This window comes from Anas acuta, chromosome 1, assembly GCF_963932015.1.
Source record: "Anas acuta chromosome 1, bAnaAcu1.1, whole genome shotgun sequence".
Lineage (NCBI taxonomy): Eukaryota > Metazoa > Chordata > Aves > Anseriformes > Anatidae > Anas > Anas acuta.
In genome coordinates, this window is record NC_088979.1 from 65,958,890 (window position 1) to 65,983,492 (window position 24,603).

The 24,603-nt window shown below is 43.2% G+C and overlaps 1 protein-coding gene across 9 annotated transcripts in view; it reads right to left on the reverse strand.

Moving 5' to 3' along the window:
- Nucleotides 1-24,603, reverse strand: part of MAP4K4 (mitogen-activated protein kinase kinase kinase kinase 4) — a 136,521-nt gene that overhangs the window by 4,529 nt on the left and 107,389 nt on the right. For 2 of the 9 annotated variants that reach the window (XM_068680271.1, XM_068680245.1), the window contains 14 exons: nt 22,836-23,066; nt 21,819-21,925; nt 20,732-20,883; nt 19,940-20,037; nt 18,462-18,637; nt 17,731-17,851; nt 16,347-16,538; nt 13,851-13,968; nt 13,410-13,580; nt 9,866-10,009; nt 5,613-5,747; nt 2,141-2,241; nt 1,246-1,395; nt 795-954 (listed from right to left, as the gene is read on the reverse strand). In XM_068680271.1, the coding sequence (XP_068536372.1) occupies nt 795-954; nt 1,246-1,395; nt 2,141-2,241; nt 5,613-5,747; nt 9,866-10,009; nt 13,410-13,580; nt 13,851-13,968; nt 16,347-16,538; nt 17,731-17,851; nt 18,462-18,637; nt 19,940-20,037; nt 20,732-20,883; nt 21,819-21,925; nt 22,836-23,066 (2,056 nt within the window). The remainder of the gene's footprint in view (nt 1-794; nt 955-1,245; nt 1,396-2,140; nt 2,242-5,612; nt 5,748-9,865; nt 10,010-13,409; nt 13,581-13,850; nt 13,969-16,346; nt 16,539-17,730; nt 17,852-18,461; nt 18,638-19,939; nt 20,038-20,731; nt 20,884-21,818; nt 21,926-22,835; nt 23,067-24,603) is intronic. The other 7 variants (XM_068680319.1, XM_068680279.1, XM_068680254.1 and 4 more) reach the window with 6 other exon arrangements.

Sequence of the window (24,603 nt, forward strand, 5' to 3'; positions counted from 1 at the left end):
GCCAACTGCCTCAGTGCTATTTACTTCACGGGCACTCCAGTTCCCAAAGCCTCTACGATTTGCCACTTAATATAATCTGCTTGCTTTCAGATCTAGTCAAGAGCTAATCACCAGCAGAGTGAATATGCACTGTATGAAACTTCTTTAAATTTCCTCCTCCGTTATTGTTCACGTTACTCTAAGAGCTATCAGCAGTAACCTGCATCCATTCCCAAATACATGCATCCATTCCCAAACAAGCAAACCCAATGTGTTTGCACAAAAAAATAAGGTGTAATCACAGCCCGTCCTATGCTCATCACTGCAATAAAGCAGCACAGATAGCAAGAGCACCTATATCAGCACCGTGATTACAGTATCATGCTAAGATAGATGAACAAACTGCAGGTAAATTAAAATAAACCCATCACATCAGATATGCAGACCGTTATCAATGTAGAAGTACCCTTAATAATATCCTACCTGTCTGCCTCTTTACATACCTTTATACTAAAGGGTTTTCATAAATTTGCTGCTGTGCAGCAAAAAAAAATTGTAGTGAATTTACAAAGGCCCTGGTGTTTATTAAATGAGTTTTTTTATTTCTGCACTCCACAAGTTTGTTTGGATTTTGTTCTAAAAAACTCAACACAAAACAGATCCATATGAACCCTCTGCACTTAGTGCAGCTGTTTTCCAGCAGTATTACAGCAGCACTGCCTCTGAATCTGAAGTCAAACCCAATGCATTTTCCTTCTGCCCACATTCACCCTCCCTTATGGCACAATTGTATTTGATTCTCTCAGGGCACTTACCAACTGAAGTTGGCATCTCTCCCCACTGCAGAACCACGTCCTTGGTGATCCTTCCATATGTGTTTACATAAACTCCTTCATCCTCATAGCAGACCAGTAGCTCCATTCCGTCCGTATTTGGGAGAATTATGATTGCATGAGGTTGGATACTGCTCTGGATCTACAGAAACAGAGAAGTAAGGCCGAAGTCATTTTATGATTGCCTTGTTGGCCAACACCAGCCCTGAGTGAGCAGCTCCCAGCCAAGGAGACATATGGACCTTAGGGACAGGACAGAGATTGAGGTACAAGCCCCTAAGATACATTCACTTGGACCCCTCCATCTGCTTTTCCACTGCCAGTGGCTGGCAGTGATCCACAGGGACCGACAGACATTTTGGTCATCTGAGGAAAGGAAGAGAGGGAGAAACCAGAAGGAAAGAAAAAAATCCATCCCAGGAACAGCTCTTACATGTGTTGGTAGATAAATGTCATAGACCGATCCCGAATCCACATCAACGGCATGGAAGCCAGCACAGGAGCCATAGATCACTTTTAGTCTCTGACCCTCTTCTACTGTTAGATCCACCAGCAATGGCTTATGTACCAATTCCCCAAATGACTGTAAGACAATAATCAGTGAGATTTATTTTACTGCTTAGAACCACGAAGGTATTTATGAAAATATGCTCTTAACACACATATTATAGGTCTATTCCTCCAGCATGCCTCTGGCCTCCATTCACCAGATCAATTGGGTTAGCATCTTCCACACACAAGGAGAGATTTACTTAGCACCCTGTTATATTTCAACCACATATTTTTACATGCTGTTTTCCTTGGGGTTTGATTTAGTTGGTCTGCTTCATTTTACTAGTAAGAATTGCTTTCCCCAAAGTTCAGGGCAATTTGACACTCCTGTAGCATTTACTTCAACCTGCACCACCGGCATTAACTCATTGTCTGCAAATCAGCCTGGTAATTACTCCGAGTCAGCTAACTTCATTCTTGCAGCATTCAAAATACAATAATCTTGAGCATCAGCTAGTGATGTTCACATGAAGAAGTTTCGACTCAGTTCACTTCTCTCGGCCTCATGGTTTATTTATAGAGAGGAAACAAAGCATTGGGATATCGTGTCATTTTGATCGTTCATTTATGCTTGGTTACAACTTAAGAGTTATAGGTATACTGCCTCTCAGAGCCAGCCTCCCACACCCTTTAACAAAAATATACTATGATGTTCATGGCAGATTTACCAAAAAGCTTGTAACACAGCCATGATACAATGTCAGGCCAGTTTTGTAAAAGGGGTAACTGCAACTTGGTAGGTGAAAATCCTACGTGTGACTGAAAAAAATTGTTACCTTAAAGGCCATAAATTTGTGGTATGGCTTTGGTGCCCATGCATAGACTTCCACAGAACTCTTCAATGCAATTACCAAGAATTTGATTCTTTCATATTTTACTGAAATTCAAACAAAACAAAAATCAGTTCAGTAATCATACCAAAGTCATTCCAGTTACTTGAAGAAAGCAGAAAATGACAATATTTCTCCCTGCTTACATACCTTTCAAGGTTTTCAGTAACACTACATTTTAGAATTGCTAATTCTATGTAGCTGAGAATTTTGACACGTTTATGCCACAAAAATCATTGTTCTCGTCAGTAACTGAACCCATCACCATGCTTTCAACTACCTAGTCTGTACACACATATTGACACTTTTCTTTCCACATTAGACAGTGCTTGCTCATCCAGAAATCAGTCTTCAGTCAGGGGCAATTACAGTAAAGGAAGCCAATGGCTGTGGCAGAGTTTATTGGCAGTCACAATCCCAGCGCTGTGGCAGTGGTATTTTGAGCTGAGGGAAAAATTCCCCAGAGAAAGGGAGGGAAAAGGAGGAACTGAAATGAAAAGCTAAGAAGTAATGAAATAAGTCCAGTTCAAAAACAAAAGGCAACTGTTGTTTTGTTGTCGGCTGGTTTTTTAATTTGTTTATTGCCAAAAAGCTCTGTTACCAAAAACTTCCCAGGAAAAGACTAAGTGGCTGCCAAAAACCTCTTCCTCAGCAGATGGCTTAAAGGAAACAGGTAGCTGACAAAGTAAACAAGTTGTATCACCTGAACTTTCTCTAACTGACCTTAACCCTAATTCTCAAGTAAAACACATGTGCTCAAGTCACCTTCATGACAATTCCGGTGACACGTTTTACCTTCTGCCTAAAGAATGGAAAAGTTTTCAGAGGGGTTAAGGAGTCAGGAGTTTCTCTAGAACATTTCAGAAACATAAGCCCAAAAGCAGATTCGCCCACAGAAGATGCAACATTATTCAGTATTTAGCATCATTTTTTTTTTTTTTGGCAGAGACAAATGCAGCAATCATTGCTTTTCAGCCACAAAATGCTACTAAGCAGTGCTAGTGCAAAGACATGAAAAAAAAAATCAGAGAATTTATCAGAAATAATAATGTGTCATTACATAGCTGATCTGTAAATTCTCAAATGTATCTCTGTTCCCACACTCAAACAGTTGGCAAATTTAACCACCGAAAAAGGCTCTGTTTACTATCACTTTTTTTTTAGGACAGGACCCATGAAGTCTAGAAATGGGCATTCAAGTAACGCTGCTGGATCTGTATTTCCAGCTGCCATCTGGGTTTGTGCTGGAAGATACGGTGAGGACTTGCAAAATGTTGAGGTTTGTTAACCTGTTTCTCACACTCTTTTTGGAGGAAAAAAAAGGCATTATTTGGGTGACACCTAGAAAGCTCAAGAGATTTCTTCTCTCTTTACCTCAGGTTTTAGGGGAATGATGATTTTCCAAAACACTGAGTAATTCCCTGCACCTCCACCTTCTGCTGTTATTACCTCCCAACCAAAACTGATTTTAAAAAAGGGCAGGAGCGAAAAATCTCAGACTTGTGGGAACAACGCTTCTTTAATAAAAACTATTTTCACGTCTTTTAGGTATCTGACTATTGTACAAGCCTGTAGCTGTTCTCTGTTGGTAGGCAGCAGGGAGACAAAGCTGCTACTTGCTCCCTTTTACTCTGCAGGAAAGCAAGAATACTGAGCTGTAAGCGCTAGTGGACTTGACACTTTTTCAGCAGGCAAAAAAAAAGCCTCTCAACCTCCACAGCTGTACCGGCTGAAAAATAGAGCTTTTGTTCAGTCTTGTCTGGCTCGCAAGACTTCTTGGAATATTTTCTTGGGGAAGAAGGGGGTGTTGAATAAAACCACCTTATCTGTGAAAGAGAACCTTTGATAATCTTCGCTCTTTGCTCTGGGTGCTATCTGGGAATTCACCCAAATTTGAAGTTTCAAAAGAGCAATTTATCATTTAGAGGAGCCAAAAGTTGCCCGAAGTGACCAAGCTCCAGAAATACCACTTCAGCCTGACATCTGAGAGCCCTGTAGCATCAAAGAGACGGGGAAGAGGCCAGTGCCAGCTGCCTCGGTGGCAGCCACCAGACTGCAGGCGCGACTATTCGCAGGGCTCATCCTTCTTGGGAACTGAGGCACAGCTGTCCAAGAGGCCTCTCACCACCTGAAGAAGTCTACTGTACGTTTCTGGTTCAGAGGGAAGTTCAGTGCCAGGCTGCAACAAATCACTCTTCATCTGGAAGAGAATGCTCTTTGTGTCGCACACTTCCCTGTTGGAAAGCCTCCTTTCAGTAGCTGTTAATGTATTGCTAACAGGCCGCTTCATTACGCTGCTGGCACCCTGGGGTGTGATCCCGGAGAAGCACATTATTAATTGTTTTTGGGGTCAAGCCCGAGGTTCAGCAGTCCCTTCTGCGGTAGCTATTGATGACTCCCCGTGAGCAGGTTTTTGCATGAGCACGTGTACGACAGAAGGAGACCGAGCTCAGTCCGACTGCTGCTGCTCTGCATTGACCGACACAGCTTGAAAGGAACTGAGCTGGCACTTAGAAGAAAGCCAAATCAAACGCAGCATCCAGGGGCCATTAAGATTCATCGTGAAACGGAAGCAGCAGAAAGAGCTCTTAGTTCATATCCCCACCTGCAGGGCAGCAGGATCACTGCATACGGCAAAAACACGACGTGCCTTTATTGGGTTTGGTGGAAGTTTCCACGTCTAAATCCCTTTAAACAACTTAAGGCCGCTCAGAAGGTGCCTGCCTAGTGAAAAAACACTTCATCCCTGTAACCCCAGAACTGCATTGCAGAGGATCTGAGACAGCATTAGGAAAGTTCATGAGCTAAGGGGAATCAATGAATCATCTGGAAGTTAAACATATGCTTCTGTTCCCAGATGCCTCCCCAAAGCTCGTGCACTAGCTGGGCTTGCTTTTTCCTCCCACTCTTTTTCTTTTTTTTCCTCTTTTTTTTTTTCCTTCCCTCCAGTCTTAAAAATCTACATGAAAAAGGAGATATTATTCACCCTGTTCCAGAATTTGATTTCAGCGTGGTAAAATAAGAGGGAAACCTGATGACAGAGAGAACAGCTGTTGGTTGACACGAGTCCCCCTGTCACCTCAAGGGTCTAACAAAGGTGGAGAAACATCACCAGTCCTCAATGTCCATGTCAGCCTTCTCCTGGAAGATGCATCCACCATGGGAAGGAGACTGATGGGGGATCTGTGCTTGCTCCAGTTCACAGCCCAGCATCCCGTTGCAAAACCTCCCCCATATTCAGTTTAACCCACAGTAACCTGCCATCTATTCTGACACATCACCAGAAAGTTTGTCCTTAGGGATAAGGAAGACAGCCAGCAACAAAAACAAATCTTCAACCCACAAGCTGCATGCACTGCAGTTCTCTTTCACAGCCAGCTTTTATCTCGACAATTTGATTACCTCGTTTGCCACTTACCAACTTTATAGTGCACACAGCCTTCCAAGTCGCCCACTGTCGTCCAACCCTGTTTCTTCTCAACTTCGGGATCATTGTGAAGGATTTTATTTCTTAACCAGGACAAATAGTAAACTCGCAACTTGTTCTTCTTACCTAGCCACAGAGAGAGAAAGGTTAGTTTATCTCCCCAGCGAGATAAGTGCAAAAAGAAAACAACAATACAACCCTACCCCAACAAACAGAAAGCCCCACAGAACAAGCCAAAGTAACAATGAAAGGGAAACTGCTGCAACCACGGAGATCTCTCCCAGTATTTATGCCCACAACAGCTTTGCTCCAGACTCCACCCAAAAGTGTGTTTTCCTGATAATCAATGACAGAGATGCATGGCAATACCACACCAACTGAAAATGGTAAACTCTTTGGCTGTCTGGATCTTAGGACAAAACCAGCTTCTACATGAAAAAGGTTATAATACCACAACAAACGCACCAGAGATTCCTGCACGGGGATGAAGAAAATACCCCAAAACATAGCTGAGTAACAGGGGCTTTTTTTTGCACAAAACTCTAGGATAGAAGCAGGGTAGAATTCGAGGCTCAAAATTAGCTACAGAGCCAGAAGAGAGTAGGACTGGTGTGAAAGGAAGAAGAAAAAGCAAAGAAGAATGGGGTGATGGGGTTATACACTACAACCTTTTTGCAGTTAGTGACCAGGACATTTCCATCACTTACATCATCCTCTCCAATACAAACCAGTCAAGTTTTACTAAGCCTGTTTACTATTTAACTGGAGGAAAAGTTTGCCAAAGAACAATTTCAGCATCTAACTGCTTTATACCAGTTCTGCTGTAAACAGGAACGAACAGCATCTGAAATTGCAGTGGCAGAATTTCCCATGGCTCACAAAAAAATTCAGCTGCTTGCTAAAAGCCAACAGCTGCCTTACAAACAGACTTGCCCCTCTGCTCCAAGGGCTGCAGTACTTATCTGGCTGTGCACAGAAAACTGCAAGGGCTGTTTCTTCTTCACAGGTGAGAATCTACCTTCAGCTGACATTACATCTCCCACCATCATTGCAATACAGCCCAGAGTCTAACTTCCCATCTGAAAACATCTCCTCAAATGCAGAGCAAGGTTCACAAGTGATTTTAGCAGCGGTTCTTTAACAGCTAATGGCCAACAAAGCACACAGTGAATTGGTAAGAAGGTGGCCCTAATGCAGATGTGCAAGGCTTGTATCCTCCTTCCTCCAGCTGCTTTGCTGTCCGAAGTCACTAGAGTCCCAGGGATGAGACTGGAAGCAAGGAAGACAAAACTTCTCTGCTCTGACTGGGAGCCACTCCGTAAGGCTCCATGAGGTCTCTGTGCAAGGAAAAGAAACTGGAAATGTTTCCATCCTGCTGTTCCTAGCTGGATCCACCCTGGGATCCCTGCCCCTGCTGGCAGAGGACCCCTGACAGAGCCAGGCAACTCGGGAAAAGCAGCTGTGAGGGCTGGGGCATCACAAGTCCCTGTCTACCAGGAGACAAGTTCTCTCCCAGATATTTCCATCGTTTTAGCTTCCCCAGTAACGCAGTAAACCTTAAGACTCAGACCAAACACTGCACATGGGAACTTCCCAGCACGTGGCTATTTTCTTCCGGTTCACATGATGAGCACCAGGGTACTTCTCTCCAACGAGAAACATTAAAAAACAAAAACAAAAACAAGACAGAAAAATATCTCAAGTGTGTTCCTATTGTGTTTAAGTGTCTAGACCACAAGGAAAGTCACAAGACAGGAAACTCCTCTGCCTTTCAGCAGGCTGACATGAAAAGAGCACAACCAGTTAGTTACATAAACATTGTTTTGCATCTATTGCAACAAGTTCTGCTGCTCTTCATACTCATACTGGGGAGGGAGGTTACATCTTTCTGCTTGTAAATCTGCACCAGCTTAAGCAGCTCTCAAAAATCTAATCTTTTTTTTTTCTTTTCTTGTCTGTTATGGCCATGAAATAGGAAAGAAACCTCTGCTCCAGCCTTTAAGCAAGTTGATCAGGCAGTGACTTCTGTGAGAACGCCCAGCTCTGCTTCTCCCACAGACAACGTTTCAACTGCAAAGTCTCTTTTCCCATACGGAGTTTTTGTTTGTATTGTCGTGTGGTTTTTAATTACCAAGAGGGCAGATTCCAACCCGTTCTTCTACTCCGTCTACCTCTCCTACCTTGCCGAGTGCTGCGATCAGCCGGTTGTGCTTAAAAACCCTCAGGGAGCCACAGATGGAGCATGTTCTCTATGCACGTCGTTAATCTCTCTTCCAGCACCTTCATAACTCTCAGCACTGTATACTGCTACCCTGAGCACCCAAAACTATGGTTTTGCCTCCCAACAGTATGAACTAAAGAACTGCTTAGCTACTCTGCTCAAATTTTCTTGTACCAGCTGCAGTGGCTCAGTATCAAAAGCTTTGTGGTCAAGATTTCGAATTTCAGACATACATATAGTGGGAAAATTTGAGTTCAGCTTTTCAAACACTGCAGAGTGTGTACTCAAAGCAAATTTTAGGTGACAATCCCGTCAGCATCCTAACGTACTGCAACTTCTTCTCGCAGTGTGGTAACATCTTTCAAGTATCACCACCACGAGCACATCACTTCCCCAAAAAAACAAGGGAACAAGGGAACACACAGCTGTGAGAGCCGTGGTTGGGCAGAAATGCCTCTTTCCTGCCTTGTTCTTCTGTGCTCTCCCAGAAAACGCAGGACACAGGGACAGAGACAGAGGCGTAAAACAGATCCAAAGATCAGCTGATTTCTTAAGGGTTAATGTAGCGTGTCTCGACAGGGGAAGTAATAGTTTTGAAGGAAACAAAGAAGACGGATGTGTCAGGGTACTTGGATTGTGACTGAAGCAAACATAAATAAACCTAGAACAATCACACACAAGATTTATTCACAGACACTCGTCTGTATAGGATATGCTTCAAACCAGCAGATCTTACACAGGTTGGCTTATACAGTATTTTTGTTTATAAGGCAGCCTATAGAGTAAGCCCTACCAAACGATGCTTTCCAGTAGCTTGTATTTTTAACAGTGTCACACATCAAAAGGACACACAACAGGTTGTTGTTTTTTTTTTAAATGTTCCTCGATTCATCTTTTCTTTTTACACATTTCATGGCGTAACTGCAGCAAGAACTGAGCACGCAACAAGCCAAGACAGGTGCAGCTGCTCTAAACAGAAACAAAGCTCCACAATGATACCAGCACACGGCTCTTTGCACCTGTATCAGCATAATGATGCCAATGCATTCACTTGTCTAGGTGTGTGTTCCTTCGTAAGAGAGTCGGAAGAACCAGAAAGCTCCTCCAGCAGAGTCAGATGGCTTCTGGAGCCTCAACAAAATTTTGAATGGCTCTAATGAACAACACAGGGGCCACTGCGAAACCTCATTTAACATTCCCTCTCTCACATGCGCAACAGAGCAAAGGCTGACTTCCCAAACAAACCAAGCCAAAAGGAAATGTAAATGGCTCAATGCCACCTGTGAAGAAAGCTTAACAGTGCACCACATCAAGTTGCTTAACAGCAGAATAACCTTGTGCAATAACTCTCTGGAGCCAACGAGTCTGGAACCTCAAGCTTTATAAAACACATTTTCCATCAGCGCACACAAAACAAACACAATCACCACCGCCCTTCTTCTCCCATTGCTGAGTTGTCTGCTGTTGCATTCAGTGAGAGGCAAGGCCAGAAGCTGCCCCAAGCTGCCTCCTCACCTCATTAATTCTCATGTCACACACACACTGCAGTCCCCCTGCCATCCACACACACTCTCTCCATGTTGTTCCTATTTCTCTACATTGCAAGAGCATTTCCCATTCTACGTATTCAGACACAGAAGATGTCTTTAAACCCCAGTAGCAAATGATGTCTTGGTTAGAAAGCTGCCAGGCTGAAATAACTGCAGCAGAGGGAAAGAATGTCATTTGTACAAACTGCACAAAACATTCACACAGAGCTCCCAAACACTGAACACAATGAGAAGTTTTCTCCAAACCTGTACAACATTTTAGAAGGAGGAAGGACAGGGACAAGCATGCACAGGGTGTTGTGGGGAAAATGATTCACTCGCAGAAACTGTAGACTCAAGAGAGGTGAAATGATGGAAAACCCACTGACTTCAGTCAAGTCAGGACTTCCCCCTCAACACACAGGCTGCCAAGAAAAGCTTTTTGCTGTGCCATACCAGATGGAAGAAAAATCATGTTGAATAGTTAACTTTACCAGAAATTGTCACCAAGACATTCAGCCCTTCAAGTACATCCATTTGCTGGAATCTTCTTCGATTGATGAGCGGATAAACCTTCCCCTGACCACTTCTGTCTAGCAGCATCAGACCACTTTCAGTGCCCACTAACAAGTTCACTCCTAGATGAAACACAAACAGAGATCCAAGTTAGTAGGCAGATTTTCCACGTACTCTGACGAAACGATGCTTTACACGGCAACCGTCATGTTTCAAGCAAGCCTAACCACTCCTAGAAGGCTCTCTATGTTACCTGCACCCAGTGACTGCTGACACCAAAATTGCAGTGCACAAGAGAGTAAGGGACTGGTAGACCATGAAGGACTTTCTGGAGCACCAATTTCCAAACAAAAAGGTACAGTAAAGCTGGAGATGGGGGATGAGGCATGACATGGTTCCCAAGATATATTCTGAAGGATGTGTTAGCTGTTGATTAGGGGGTCTGCAACTGGAGGCTTTAGACAAGGGCATTGCAATAAAGCACTGGGAAGGGTTTGGTCCCCATTGGGAGGGCTGGATTGTGGTGGTGCAGCCCTCCTGTAAAAAGACAGGCACAGGGCTGGTCCTCAGCTTCCCAACAGCTTTTTCCATCTGAATCTTATAACTAGAGGAATTGTATTACTCCTGTGTTTCCATGGATCTCTCCTAAAGGTCAAGCAAATACAAACTAAAAAAAGTACATAGATCAGTTCTATATACGAAAAAGTCCATACATCCACTGGAAACCTGTCTACGAGTACAGAGAGCCTTAGTATTTAAAATCAATTGCATTCTTTTAGCATATATATAAAATACATTAAAAGGTTTAAAAAATCTATTAACAGATTATCACTCTTAAATTTCATAACCATAATTATTACAGTGTTTCAGTCCCAGACCCCACAAACTTTGCAGAGACAGGTAAAATACAGTACAGGGAAACAAGCAGTTTGATTTCCATTAGATTTCTATGTCGCAATCCCAATGTAAAACTTGTTATCCTTCAGCGTGATAAACTAATGAAACAACAAAGAGAAACTCACGTGAGATAATCATAATTACTTTGCTCAGTGCCTTAATTCCACGGCAGACAATGAATCCCTAGATATAGCTAGATTGGTGCTGAAGGTCAGGTACTGACTGATTATATGTTGAACTCTTTCTAATGCAGGATGTGTCCCAGGACGCAGGAGTCTGCATCTCAGTACCTAGAGCAGTGACAAGCCTTCTGATGGCATTCAGAAACAGCACTGCTCACCAAGGCTGCCCGCCTCCAAGGCATGAGGCACGCTACCTAAACACCATCCTCGCTACCATGCATGGGGGAGGTTTGCAAAAGGGAGGGCACGCTCACTTCAAACTGGGAAGAGGAGGGAGGGAGGGCGAGGCACAGGGTGCAGCAGCACCAAACTGACCGAGGAAGCACCCAGTCTCTTTCCTGCAGCTCCAGGACAGCGCAGTTAAAGCTGCAAGTGATTCAGCTTTGATACATATTTTTGCCTTTTTTTTCAGTGTGGTTTGCAGTTCAAACAAAGCCACATGCACACTGCTCCCTCACGGTCTCTTCCTCTCTTCATGCATCAGGGCTCAAGTGCTTCTGCCTCCAACCTCACCTCCTCCTCTGCTGCCTGGCACTCGTTCCTGCTCCGAGCTGGTCTCCGCGCCCCATCCCTAACCCCTTCCCTCAGCTATGTGCATTTCAGGATGAAACTAATGAGGTACCAGTGCTGGTGGCAAGCTGTGCCTGGATTTTCAAATGCAGACATTGTCTTTATTCACAGCCAGCCAAGCTCTTCTACCTCCACCCTACAATTAAGCCGTTCTAATTTTTCAAACAAATGGGAATGCTTCCTGAAAAAAACATAGGCTCTCTATAGAGGCTGAGTGTAAAAAAATTGTGATACGGCATCCATGTCGTTAACATCAACCTCCTCCGCTCAATACTAGAAAAAATAGCATCACAGGCCTCACACAACCAGCAACCTACCAGATACTAGGGCATTACCACTGGTAAAGCCAAAGGAAAACAAAGGACAAAGCCCCCTCTTTGCTGCTAAGAATCATCATTATAAAATGCCCTCATTTGCTTAAGGGAAAAGGAAGCTAGACCTTATCAAGAAATAAGCACGTGCACCAAGCTGATACCACCATCAGCTTAGCCCTAAATGTTCAACAAGGAAGCGCTTTGTTATTGCTATAAAACACCTCTAGGATTTTACACCTACATTTTAAATCATCGAAACAGTCAGATACATAGATCAAAGAAATAGAAAGCCATTAACACAAATTGCTATTGGCAAAACAAGGCAGATCAGAGGAACTGTGAGTCATCTTTACCGATCCCATAAAACTTCTCTCTGCCTTCACCCTCTCAGACTCTGAAAATTTACACCTGCACAGGTCTCCTCATTTTACTAGGGAATTATTCATATGAATACATGCAGAAATAGCATGGGGTAAAAATTCTTACCAGTAAACTTTGGAAAAAAATAAAAATGCAGATTGGAAGATGATAAGGTGTCAGAAGAGCTATCTAACTGACATGGCTTTGCAGGCAAGAAGGCTAGGTCAGCAATGCTGTTCCAAGAAAGAAATGCTGGGAATAAGCTCAAAAGATAACTAAAGCCTTGCAAAGAGCTTTGAAAATGTGAACAAGAGAAGTGCCCTGTCCTACCTGTACACACACCATGTGGCTCAGGGGACTGGAAAAATCTCTTCTTCATAGTCTTTGAAGTTAAATGCCTATACAATGTGTCTACTTTAGGAACACTATATAAGCATCTACATAATATACACAAGCACCACCTCTTAATATCTAGATAATGAAAAAATTAAAGTGGCCCCATGGCTCCTGGACAGAGAAATTACGCAGCAGGGAAAAGCTTTCAGCCTGGTGTTGCAGGGATCCTGACCGATTGTCTGACACTGGTATAAGTTAGCCCTTGTGACAAGTAGGCCAGAAACATAGGGTCAGCTGACATCCCATACCCAGCTTCTCTGTGCACTAACCACCCTTAAAGAAAGGAAGGCAACTCTCACACTGGAAAGTGTTCCTCCTACCCTTCTGTTTTCTTTCTTCCTTCCTACATAAACCGATGACTGAGTTGGAAAGTCATCTTACGAAATGCATCTTCATCAAGTGCTGTGATAACACGTTAGCATCAAGAAGATATTATTTTTCAAACGGAATGCCCTATGTGCATTAGATGCACAACACAAATACCACCACAAGCATCCAAAAGCTGCAGTAAATGTACTAGTGGGGGTTAGAGAGAGCTGAAAAGGTCATGCCAGCAAGCTGAATGAAGTCTGAACTCTTTCATTTGAAGAATATATACTGTAGTGAGACCTTATATTGAAGCAGAAGCAACATATTGTAAAAACATAATAAAAATAATCAGCTTTTGCAATGAAGTGAACTAACACTGAATAAATTCAGAGAAACAGCTGTCTTCAGAGAGATTTTCTCGAAGACTGTAGGTCCTACTGGCAAGTCTGCATCTCAACACTGCAGGAGGCAAGTGAGTAACGGGTTTTTCTTACCCCATAAGGCAGCGCACAGTATCTCAGAATTGAATCTCTTCTTGTATTTGCGAATCTCTGGGGTATCGCTCTGTGGTCGCGTATTTGTAGGATTCACATTGACAACTGATCCTTTCCGCGTTGGGTCTTGCCTTATTGCCTCTGATCTCATTGCTTCACTAGAAAATCCTACTGAAGAAAGAAAAGTAACGTGCATGTAATATCCCTCACGTGAGAAGCTTTGGCCATATATTCCTTACACCAAACAACCCAAATCAGTAACTGAGAATATTGAGCAAGCCTTTTTTTTTTTTTTTGTAAGAAATGTAAATGGAAAAAGAAAAACTATGCAATCCATTGCAAATCAAATAAAAAGCATGATGGTAACATTCGTAGTACTTTAAAGAGCCACTGAAGTCACTGAACCTTTTTTCAATTGTCGTCTTCAGCTACTTTACTTACCCACAGAAGTCACAGTTGTCCCACTAGATGGAGAAATCTGTAGTAATCTGGGGTCTATAAAAGGTGTAAAGGAGGAGGAAGATTTGTGTTTCTGGAGTGTGTTACTAGCGGACTGAGTCTGCAATGTAAATTTCAACTTTATTAATATTAATGACAGTAAAAAGCAAGGATAACAACAACCAACATTTTGAAGTCACTACAGAATTATGCTGCATAGCCTCCCCAAGCTTGATTTACAGATACATAATGCTCTGCAGGCACCACACCTGAACATATGCACTCTGCACATGTTACAGTGAATTGCAATTAGCTACACCTCCATCCCTGTCACCTCAGCTGCCAGCAAAGATTTTTGAGTGGCCACTACGATCAGGCACAAAGCGAGGGAAAGTCTCTTTTTTTTCAAAATCTGCTTAAATGTATGCCTACTACCTCATCTGCAAGCTGTCCACTACATTCAACTCTTGTACTGATGAAGCATGTTCTAAAATGAGCTAGTTATGGAGTAAGTTAGGAAATTTGATCTCTTGGCTTGTGCAACAAAATCAGAACCATCTGCGATCAAGCATTCACTTCTGTAATGGTTTATGTTTTCACTGTCCACTACTGGTCATTCTCCCTATTTTGTTTAACCTGAGCCTCTTGCCAGAAAGCTGCAGCAGGTTCTTCCACCTTTTTTTTGACAAAGCAAAATATTAAACCTGTATCGAACAAAGGGGCTCATTAGTGTGGAAGGTGTAGCAAACGGTGATATGAAGCTATGAATATGTAGTGGATAAAATCACTGGTGCTTGCCGAGTTATGTGGTCTAAACATGAAAAAAACATAAAGAAAGGAAGAAGACGAGTGAAATAATGAACTGTTAAAAGTGGAAATGGAACGACTTAAAAACCCTTGCCAGTTTAGTATTATAGTGACAACATCGCACGCTGAAGCAGAATGGGACAAGTAAAAAAAAAAAATGTATTATATATACACAGGGTGTGCACATGGGTGAGTTATACCAAGCAGTACTGGGTTTTTGCTCAGCTTTATGCAAATGTAGTTAGGGACTTCATCGTCGTTAACTGATCTTCAACCTCTGATCTTTCTAAGGCTCTACTCTGCACAAAAAAATAGCGATGGGTCCTTGTGAGCACATCACTCCCCTGCACAGCTAAATACCAAGAGGCTCCTTCACCACCAGCCGCTGCCGCTGCCTCCACTTACCAGGCTGAGTTAACTGAACCCTGCTTATTTATTGCTTAGATCAAAGTAAGGAGCAAGCCTATCTGTGGATCAATCAACTGATCTCTCTAACCCACAGAAGCGTGCTTTTACAAAGATCAAAGGCGAACGAAGCATAGCTGAAAATGAAATATTACGCTAACTGAATTTCCAGGAGGAAACCCTCCCGCCCACCCTCCTGTCCGTGGCATTTTTCATCCCGTGGTAAAAACGAGCATTGCCAAGAGCCCACCCAGCTCACCGCAATCTATTCTTCTCAACCCAGCGCTTGCATACCTACATGGCAGGATGACTCTAGCCCGAGAAGCAGCTGCTTCTTTCCACAAAGCTTCCCTCCCCCTGTACCACTCGTTTTGGGTACAGACAGGTCCCTGAACGCCAGGCTGGCCACCCGCTGGGAGTGGAGCAAGCATGCTGGGTTCCCAGCTCACTGCTAGAGGTAGCAAGGCAGGGATGACGCCCTTCATTCACACATGTGCATCTCCTCTGATGCAAGGGGCTACACGTGTGTGAAGGACAGGGTTTGCCCAGCTCGGTGACTAAGGGCAGGCACCGTTCCTGGCAGTGTCCTGGGACCAGCCCAGGACAGCAGGAGGGAGCTTCCCCAGTGGCAAAGCCTTGCTTCTCCAACAGACACGAGCAGCGCTGGTGGAGAGCAGTGATATTTACACAGCTGTGTTTCAGAGCACAAACATTTCTCCCCACTCGTTATTCCAGAACAGTAATACCCAAGGATTTTAAAACCCTCCCGGGCAACACCTGATACGTTCACCCAAGCCCACGTGGCAAGTTTTTAAAGAGCAAAATCCCTCCGTGGCAGCTTCCTCTCCCAAAGGGTGAGTTTCCACAAGCAGCTCCTTATACGTGCACAGTTACTAGCCCAGCCTCTACTGACAAAGCCAAAATTAACCACTAATTTTTAAGAGGCACACTGCTTGCAATTAGCCTGCTCCCAGAATAAAACAGAATTAACAAAATAACGAGCACTGGCTAGAAAATACAGCAGTCAAGTTTAGTTTAAAACAAATGCCATGCAATTAATGACTCACTAAAGAGGAAGCAAAAATAGTAAACTGGCAAGTTTGGCGTGGGACTGCTCTAGAGTTAAGGGCTTTTTACACAGAACTGAAATGTGTTATTTTGGGGTGGGAACAAAGGTGACAGGAAAAAAAAAAGCAGGGGAGATTGGCTGGAGTTCCTTTGCAAACTAGCTACTAGGCAATGCTGCTATAACCCTACGAAAGCAGCCAGCTGTGGTGTAAGACATACCTCATTAGTAGTTAGCTTGTCCTGGGGTGTCTGTGGGGACATGGTGGGTGTCGGCTGGCTGGAGGATGGGGAGGAGGAGGTGGAGGAAGTGGAGGAGGAATGGCTTTGCTGTAAGAGATCTGGCAAGAGGTGAATGCGACCGGCAAAGCCATTGCTCTCATGATGGCTGGCACGCTTTTTGTCAACTGTACTCTGTAGAAAAAACAGGCACACTTGTCTTGCTCAAGTGCTGCTTAAAGGCCTATATCCCTAACAACCTCTCTCCTTCTCTCCCTCGCTCTCTTCCTATCTTTTTTACATTTAGTTTTTAAGTAAGCTGATCATCCATGCCTTGATGCCTGGATTGAAAGGGAAAGTGGGCAGAGCTACTAGAATTCTGCAAATTTCCACCCTTTCTGGCAGGCAAAAGCTTAGTTCACGTGGTGGACTTGCACAGCCAGTTCCAGTAATGAACAGAAGAGCAACTGTGCCGGTAAGTCTTCCACCACAACGCAGACAAGCGCACTTTTGGAGGTGGGGGAGGATTTCTGCCCTATTGTTTTGTTTAAAACTAACTTAAATCCTACAGAGATACGAGCATTGACTGTCTGGTGAATGCCTTCAGCTAACTATTTAAAACAATAAGCATGAAATCTTAATTTTCAAACCAGAGGGCTCAATTAAGAAATTGGCATTCAGTTGTGAAATTCAGAAAATGCGATTACCGAGGAAACTCCTATAAGCTAGCATGCTCATTAACATGAGCTCATTTAAAAGCAGGGCATCATTATTTTTCACAGGCAGAAGAATGCGGTATTTTCAGAATTAAAGGCAACAACACAGCACTCTAGCTCTGTCCACATTCTCTGCCTTGCCACCTGTTTTGCTTCTCCATTCCCCCACGCTAACCGTGACATGAATTTGTGTGTGTGTATGTGTGTGTGTGTGTGAGACAGAGAGAATGATCTGGGTGGTCTGTACCTCTTCAACTACAGGTTTGGAAGATTTTTTTTTAAAAACCCTAAACTCTTCCCCCCAGGCTCCTCCCCAGCCCTGCTCCTGAGAGCCACACTTTGTTCTAGAGTAAAACTAAACTAAACTTCCTCGCTCCAGGTACCTGCTTCACACACGTGTAGCTTTTCTACCATTCTCTCCCACAGACTTTGAGGTATTCTGCATGGTGCTGCCATGGGTGTCACTAGAAAGCATGCAAAACAGTAGCAAGGGGTGAAGGGCTACTCTCCTCTTTGCATGCATCAAACATCTTGCTCATCTGAAATTCACTACAGCTGTGTCTTGATAATACAAACAACGAATATAATGTAGAAACAGCATGGGTGAATGAGCGAGTGGGTTAATGAGCACAGAAAAGGTGCAACACTGCGCAGGGAAGGAAAAGCAATACCTGTCGGACAATTAAGGTGCCCTCCTTAGAAGGAGTCAAGGCAGGTTCGCTCTCTACATCGTCGTGGACGATCATGGTTTTCACTGACTCTGTTTCACCATTGCTCAAGTTCAGTGTTGACCTATTTGCCAGACAAGAAATAATCAGGATGAGATAAGAGCATTTATGTCATAACTTTCACTGCTCCACAGCAAGGCAAAGTCAAAATTATTTTAAGATTGTGACCAGAGTGGAATATTTACATAACCTGCCTGCATAAGCTTCTCTGTTATTAAAAAAAAAAAAAAAAAAAGTAAGGAATTTGTTAAACACTGATTCTTCTTTTATTACAACTCAAAAGGAGAAAAGGGAAAGGATTCGCTGAGAAACCCATTTCCCGTTTGCACAAATGACTTAAAGAGACATATGTGCTAAACAGGCTCCTAAATGCTCAGATTGAGTTTGAAAAGACTACCTTCAGTGCTTGAAAATGTGAGCGTACAAGGCTGCTATGCCTTGCTCACAGATTGGTGTGAACTTTATGGTTTAGTGGAGGACTATGGTTTAGTGAAGGACTTATGGTGTAGTGGGGACTGTTAGTGTTAGGTCAGAGGTTGGACTCGATGATCTTGAGGTCTCTTCCAACCCAGACAATTCTGTGATTCTGTGAACTAATATACAAGCCAAAATGCCCAATGTCAGTTTCCTTCAGCTCCCTAAAAGTACCAAAAGAAGCAAACCACAGAACTAACACTGCTCGGACATCGTCTGGTCCAGAAGTAGATTCATCTGCTCCTTCTTGTTCCATATCATCATCTTCCTCATCCGTTGTCCCTGACTCCTCACTTGAGGACGAATAATCCGTCACCTTATGTGGAGGCCGCACATCCTCTACTGCTCGCAATTCCTTTGCCAATGCAGTTAAATCCTGATGGGAGAGGAAGGAAAAAATTAAAATTGCAGTCAGAGAAGAGTTTGCAAGACAGCCCCACTGGATTAGTGGCCAAGGTTGCTCGCTTGTCCACTGCTGTGTTTCCTTAGCCCCAGCAGCACTGTTTCCTTTGATTTATTCATTCTTGACAGTTACCAAAGCTTTCTGATAAACTGGAGCACCTACAAGGTCAACCTAAGAAGGCCATGCGATATTATAAAAAAATGCATATAATCTGAGTCCAAACTATTCTGATTAGGACTTCAGTTTATCCCACCACACCATAAAGTTACAGAAGACGTAAATAAGCACCTAGACCCACTTTGACAGAGTGGTTGACTGTTGCAGTTCATTTTTCTTAACTTTGCAGGTAAATAACATCCACCACAAGAAACTCTGGGCAGCAAGATAGCAGGAAGAGTCTAGGAGTTATTGAGCTGCCCGAGGCGCAGCATATTTGGACAGTTGCAGACAGATGATCACCTTGAAGCCTTTTGATCTATTTCCAGTTTCATGGACATGCTCTAAGGAGTTCACCCGAGAGGGCAGGTTCATTAGGCCTGGCTCAGCCACACGCAACTGTCAAACAGTACAGACATAAGCTGCTCTTCTGTCTGCAGCTCGGAGCATGGGTAAAACAGGTTTGCAGTCACTGCAAGCTGCTCTCAATTGTATAGCAAGGATTTATTTAGCTGAATACAGTTTAGAGCAAGTACTTCACACATTATACTACTGGAAGTGAAGGAAGGACCAACTTCCATGTTTCTTTAAAATAGCAGCTCTGAGGGATTTGGCTGCTAGTACATTATCATGATAGCAAGAGAAAAAAGTTATAAGGAAAGTTGGAAGTACTGTAAAATCCTACGGTGCATACAAAGAACTGTAATCAACTGCAACAACAACCAGCTTAGGAAAACATCAGAAAATAACGTTTTAAAGTCTTACCACTTCTCCCTGCACCATTCAGCACAGCATTGATACATTCAGGTCAAATGCATTATCATTGGTCCAGCCACAGCAAGGAAGCACAGGATTGAAAGAAAGAGAAAGGGAAAGGTTAGGAAGAAAGCAGATGAGAGAATAGAAATCAATTCCCAAGGCAGAGCAAACCTTATTCTTTAAGGTATTGTGATGTGTAAAAGCAACTGCATCACCCAGAATGTGCTGCTGGACCCACAGGTACAAACTTCAGCTCAAGCTGAAGTTCACTCCCGATGACACCACGAATGAAAGCTCACACTGTATTTTGTGGGCCTACCTGAACATGTGGGGGAACAGGGGAAAGCAGATGCAACTTACAGCAGGCTTGATAGGTCTGAAGACTTCCTTTTTCTCTTCAGGCTTTTTAGGTGCACTTTCATGACGCTGTGATGGCGAACCCTCTGATTTGGATGATGCTGCATGTGCCAAGACCCCAAAAGGAAAACAAAACAAAACAGGGATTCACCAGGAAAGTAAAATACATTTTCTTATTCCACTCTGGAGTGAGGAACAGAGGTGAGAAGGCTACCAAAGCAGTGCTTGAGAGCAAGACACCAGTTTCACTGGTTCATTATTACATTTTCCCCGAAAGACTACGCAAAAAAATATTGCTAAGCTGTGATCTCTACAGGTGCAGCTGACCTCTGACTGAAGCCAAACCAAACTGTCCCACAACTGTAAATCAATGTGGTTGCAAATACTGTCTCATTTGCACAAGGGATTGGGTCTGCAGGTGACTGAAACTGCCTAATTTGGCTGAAGCCATAAGCTGAAAAGCCTATATTGGCATTCAGCGTGCCCCGTCTCAGATCCATCCTTAGCAGACTGCACCCCTTCAAAAACCAATGTGACAGACAACGAGCATCAAAAGGTGTAGCAGTGACTCAGCATGAATCAGAGGAGAAGGAAACACATTTCCTTGATGACTTCTGCATGGTCCATCTTTCCCAAACAGTCATGCATAGCAAAGAAGGGTACTGGAAGCTAACCAGCCCTCAATACTGAAAGCACCAAGGTCTTTCCCAGTGAGGGTTACCATTCTCCATTAGTGAGTGTTGCACAGTCAGTGAATTTAAAACCTGGTGTTATGGTGGGTGGGGAGGGACTTACATCTCATCCGGAACCGCTCTCCAGACCCACTCTGAGAGCCAGGGTGAGAGCCAGGCTGTGAGCCAGAGTTGCTTGAGCCCGAAGAGCTGCCACTGCCCGGCCTTGGTACAAGCTTCTCCACCCTTTCCCACAGCAGACGAGGCTCTATATTGCTGCATCAGGTGAGGGAGGAAACTTTGTTACACACTTCAGTTTCAGATTCCTGTTTCTAAACTCAAAGTTCATTCTTCCTCAGCGTTTTGCTAATAATCAGTCTGAAAGAAAACACTGAGCTGAGAGCATCAATGATACATCACAGCCCAAGCAGTGGCTCCCTTTGAAACACTTTTTACCTTATTTAGGGTGGTCAAATAAAAAGTTTAGGTGGGTTTAAGCTATTCATCTTATTAGGAATTGGCTACCTGCCATTCTTATGTATCTAACGCAAAGTAGACAGTTCTCTCCTGCTGGATGCAACAGGTTTAGAATTGGCACAGAAGTGCCCTGGCTACCCAGGCACAAGCCAAAAAGCCAACACAGCCTGTCGCTCTCAGAATGCCCTCACCCATGATGCCAAAATCTGCAGTGGCCTGTCCACATGGCTCTGCTGAGCTTAGGGGAGAAACCCCGTTTCTCCCCCTTCCTAACCTCAGATGTTCTGCATCACAGCTCAGGGATTCTTCTGCCTCTCAAAGTCTGGTTCTGGCTGAGAGGCTGGAAAGTTTCTGCGACCTCTTCACTTTAGGTCTTACAAACACTTCTGCTGCCAGTAATCCCCACAATAACCCAAGATGACCTGTTGCACCGAAGGCATGATGTTCACGAATGGCCACATTTTTTCAGTAATCTTAGGGATATTTTGAAATTATTGCAAAAGTTGTAGGACAAGCAACTCAAGAAAGAGAGGCGAGAGGAAATTTAGCCAGTGTTTGTTGGCACACATGATCCACCAGGGGAAATTAAGATTCATCATTACGAAAAGGGGATCCAAATCCTTCTTCCTTTCACATCCAACAGACAATACCAAAAGCTCTCTGAAAAACGCCCATCTTCCCATCAGCCTTTTCCTTCCAACACAGGAAAGGCAAGGACATGTAGGCTTACAAACCTCGTGGAGTTTCTTTGACCTGCTTGGTTATTTTGCTGCCCACTGCCCTGCAGTGGAGAATCACGACGAGACAGGACTGGTGATCGGGACGTTGTTCTCACAGGTACCTTGGGAGAAAAAAGGTTGTGTTAAACCCTTGAAGAAGAGAGAAAGAAGAGGAAGATTAAACCTCTCCTGTTACAGAATATATTCTTTAGATTTTAACACTGCTTATTCTATGTCCGAGTTAACATCAGAAACCAAAAGCAATAAAGAAATACCCACAAACCCCAAAGCCTTAGTTGGGATGCTGTTCAGATTTTGAAGAGAACTCCAAGTTTAGTCTTAACATTAAGTAGTGTTTAATAGCTACCACACAAACACATACACACCTCACTACCCTCCAACTACTGAGACATTTGCAAAGAATACAGCATTTTGACTGAAGCAGGGGAGGCGCAAAGCAGTTTGCTGAAACAGCATGACAATTAGGAGAATAAGCTCAGGGGAACCAAACAAATGCCCAGGAATGGATCAGCAGAAGGCAAAGACTGGTGGGGGAGCAAGAATATACTCGGAAGAAGCAAATCCCAGTGGATGGAAGGGGGTTGGGAGGAGAGGAGGAGGAAATATTGAATGTTTCCTTTTTGTTCAGTTCCGTCTCAATTTTTAGTACTTGTATGATTCATAGTTTGGGTTGCTAACACATGAAGAAGAAAATTAACTCTGAGCAATAACCTCAGGGATATTTTAAATTCTTTCTGGAATATGGTAATGATTTGTTAACTTTGCATAATAAATTGTCTCTCTGCAATAGCTGCATTCTCTAAATAATTGCCAATTTTATACAAAGCTTCAATATTGTACTGAAGGTTGATTCTCATTAACCCGTTGACTTAACTACTGCATTGTGATCTGACTTCGGAAATACTAACACTGGCACGAGGGCACGGTCTTCCCAGTGCCCAGATTATGACATGCTTTAAAAAAAATCATCATCATAAAGAAATAGCACACATCTGTCTTTCTACTCCTTACCCTTGGAGGCACCTCGTCACTGTCTGATCTAGCCCAAGCCTTTTGGGTGGGGTCGGGTACCTCCGACTTAGAGTCAGAACTCTGATTTAGCACTTCACTGCGTGAAGGTGGATATGGGTCCTGGGAACGAAGATGGTGATGAGCAAATTTGGGAGAAGGGTCACTGAAGGAATGGGATCGCGAGACAGGGGAAACATTGTTCTTGAGAGATGCCAGATGGGACCACTGTACCTTACAAGAAAACAAAACATAAAACATTCAATGCGCTCAGTATAACTGGCTGTCCAATCAACACAGAATAAAGGCAGGTGGGGCGGGCAGAGACAAATTGGTTATGGCATTAGGTAAGCGTGGGGTGGAATCAATGCATTTAAAAGCAAGGCAAGCGCCCAAAGAACGTAACAGACTGAAAATACAGCACATTTTTGTGAGATATGCTCTCCACATACACGTACACTAGTGCCCAGAAGAAAAGGGGACCTAATATCTGCACCATGAGCCTGGGGCCAAAGGCCACCCAAGACAGGAGTCATCATCTGTCCCCCAGTCTTCCGTGGGCTTTGGCCAGGTCTCATGGCAGCACTGATGGGTTGGGGAATTTGAAGCAGATTTCCAATTGAAAAAAATGTGCAAAATTAAAGAATGCTCTAAAGTGTGCAAACCAACAGACATTTATGTTATCTATGAAATTTGGAAACTAGATACAGTTCCAAACTTTTTGGAGAACAGTTGTAACACAAAAGCCTTTATTCCTTTATAGTCATTGCAATATATATATAAAAAAACATAATATATATTGTATATTGTATATAGTATACATATGGACAATGCATATTATACATATACCATATATGTACCATATACTGTACATATATACATATTTATTCACAAACTCAACACACACGTACACACACACATATTCAATTACAGATACACTAAGAAGGCACAACAGTGACTCCAGAGTTAAAAATCCATTGGGGTTTCCTTTGAAATACATACTGACCCTTCAGCTACTCCTTCTTTGTGCATAAACCCGTGTTTCTAATTTAATTTCTGAAGCTAAGGAGGAGGAAGTGTCACAACTGAGGAACATACTGCTTTTGCACCTAGTAATTAATCAAGATTTCACTTTCAACCCCAGTTTCAGTAGGCTGGTTGTATTTGTTTTTATATGATTATTATTTCCTCAATTTTCATACACACAGCTGTTGAAGTGCCTGATTATTCTTAATATGAGTGGAAGATCAGACTTTAAAAGTAACTGGCACAGAGAGCATGAAGATGCAAGTCCAATATTTTGAAATAATCATAGAGGTTTGAATAAAAGCCAGGAATTAATGAGTAAGAGATGAAGTTCTGTCCTGATTTCTCCCACTCTCTTGTCTGCAGAAATTCTCCTGCTGCCCAAAAGAGTTTCAATGCCTAATCACAACCACGGATGGGTTTAGTTTATACTGTCATCAACAGTCTTACGTAGGAGAAGAAAATTCTGCATGGAAACAGAGGAACTCAATATAGAACTAGACTGTTTAATTTAGCATATCTCAATAGCTTAGAGCATATGGTGTATTTGTAATTTTTAAACTTTAAGTTATTTTTTAAATGTGTGCTATAATTCCCATGAGGTACGATTACCGAGCTTTGCAAGCTTCCATTAGCAAACAACAGAATGACAGCAACCATGTTGCTCAGTGGTTTCAGCCTCTTTTTCATTTTCCAGGGGTGGTACAGAACTCTGTTTAGCAAGCATAAGCCTACTGACAACAAA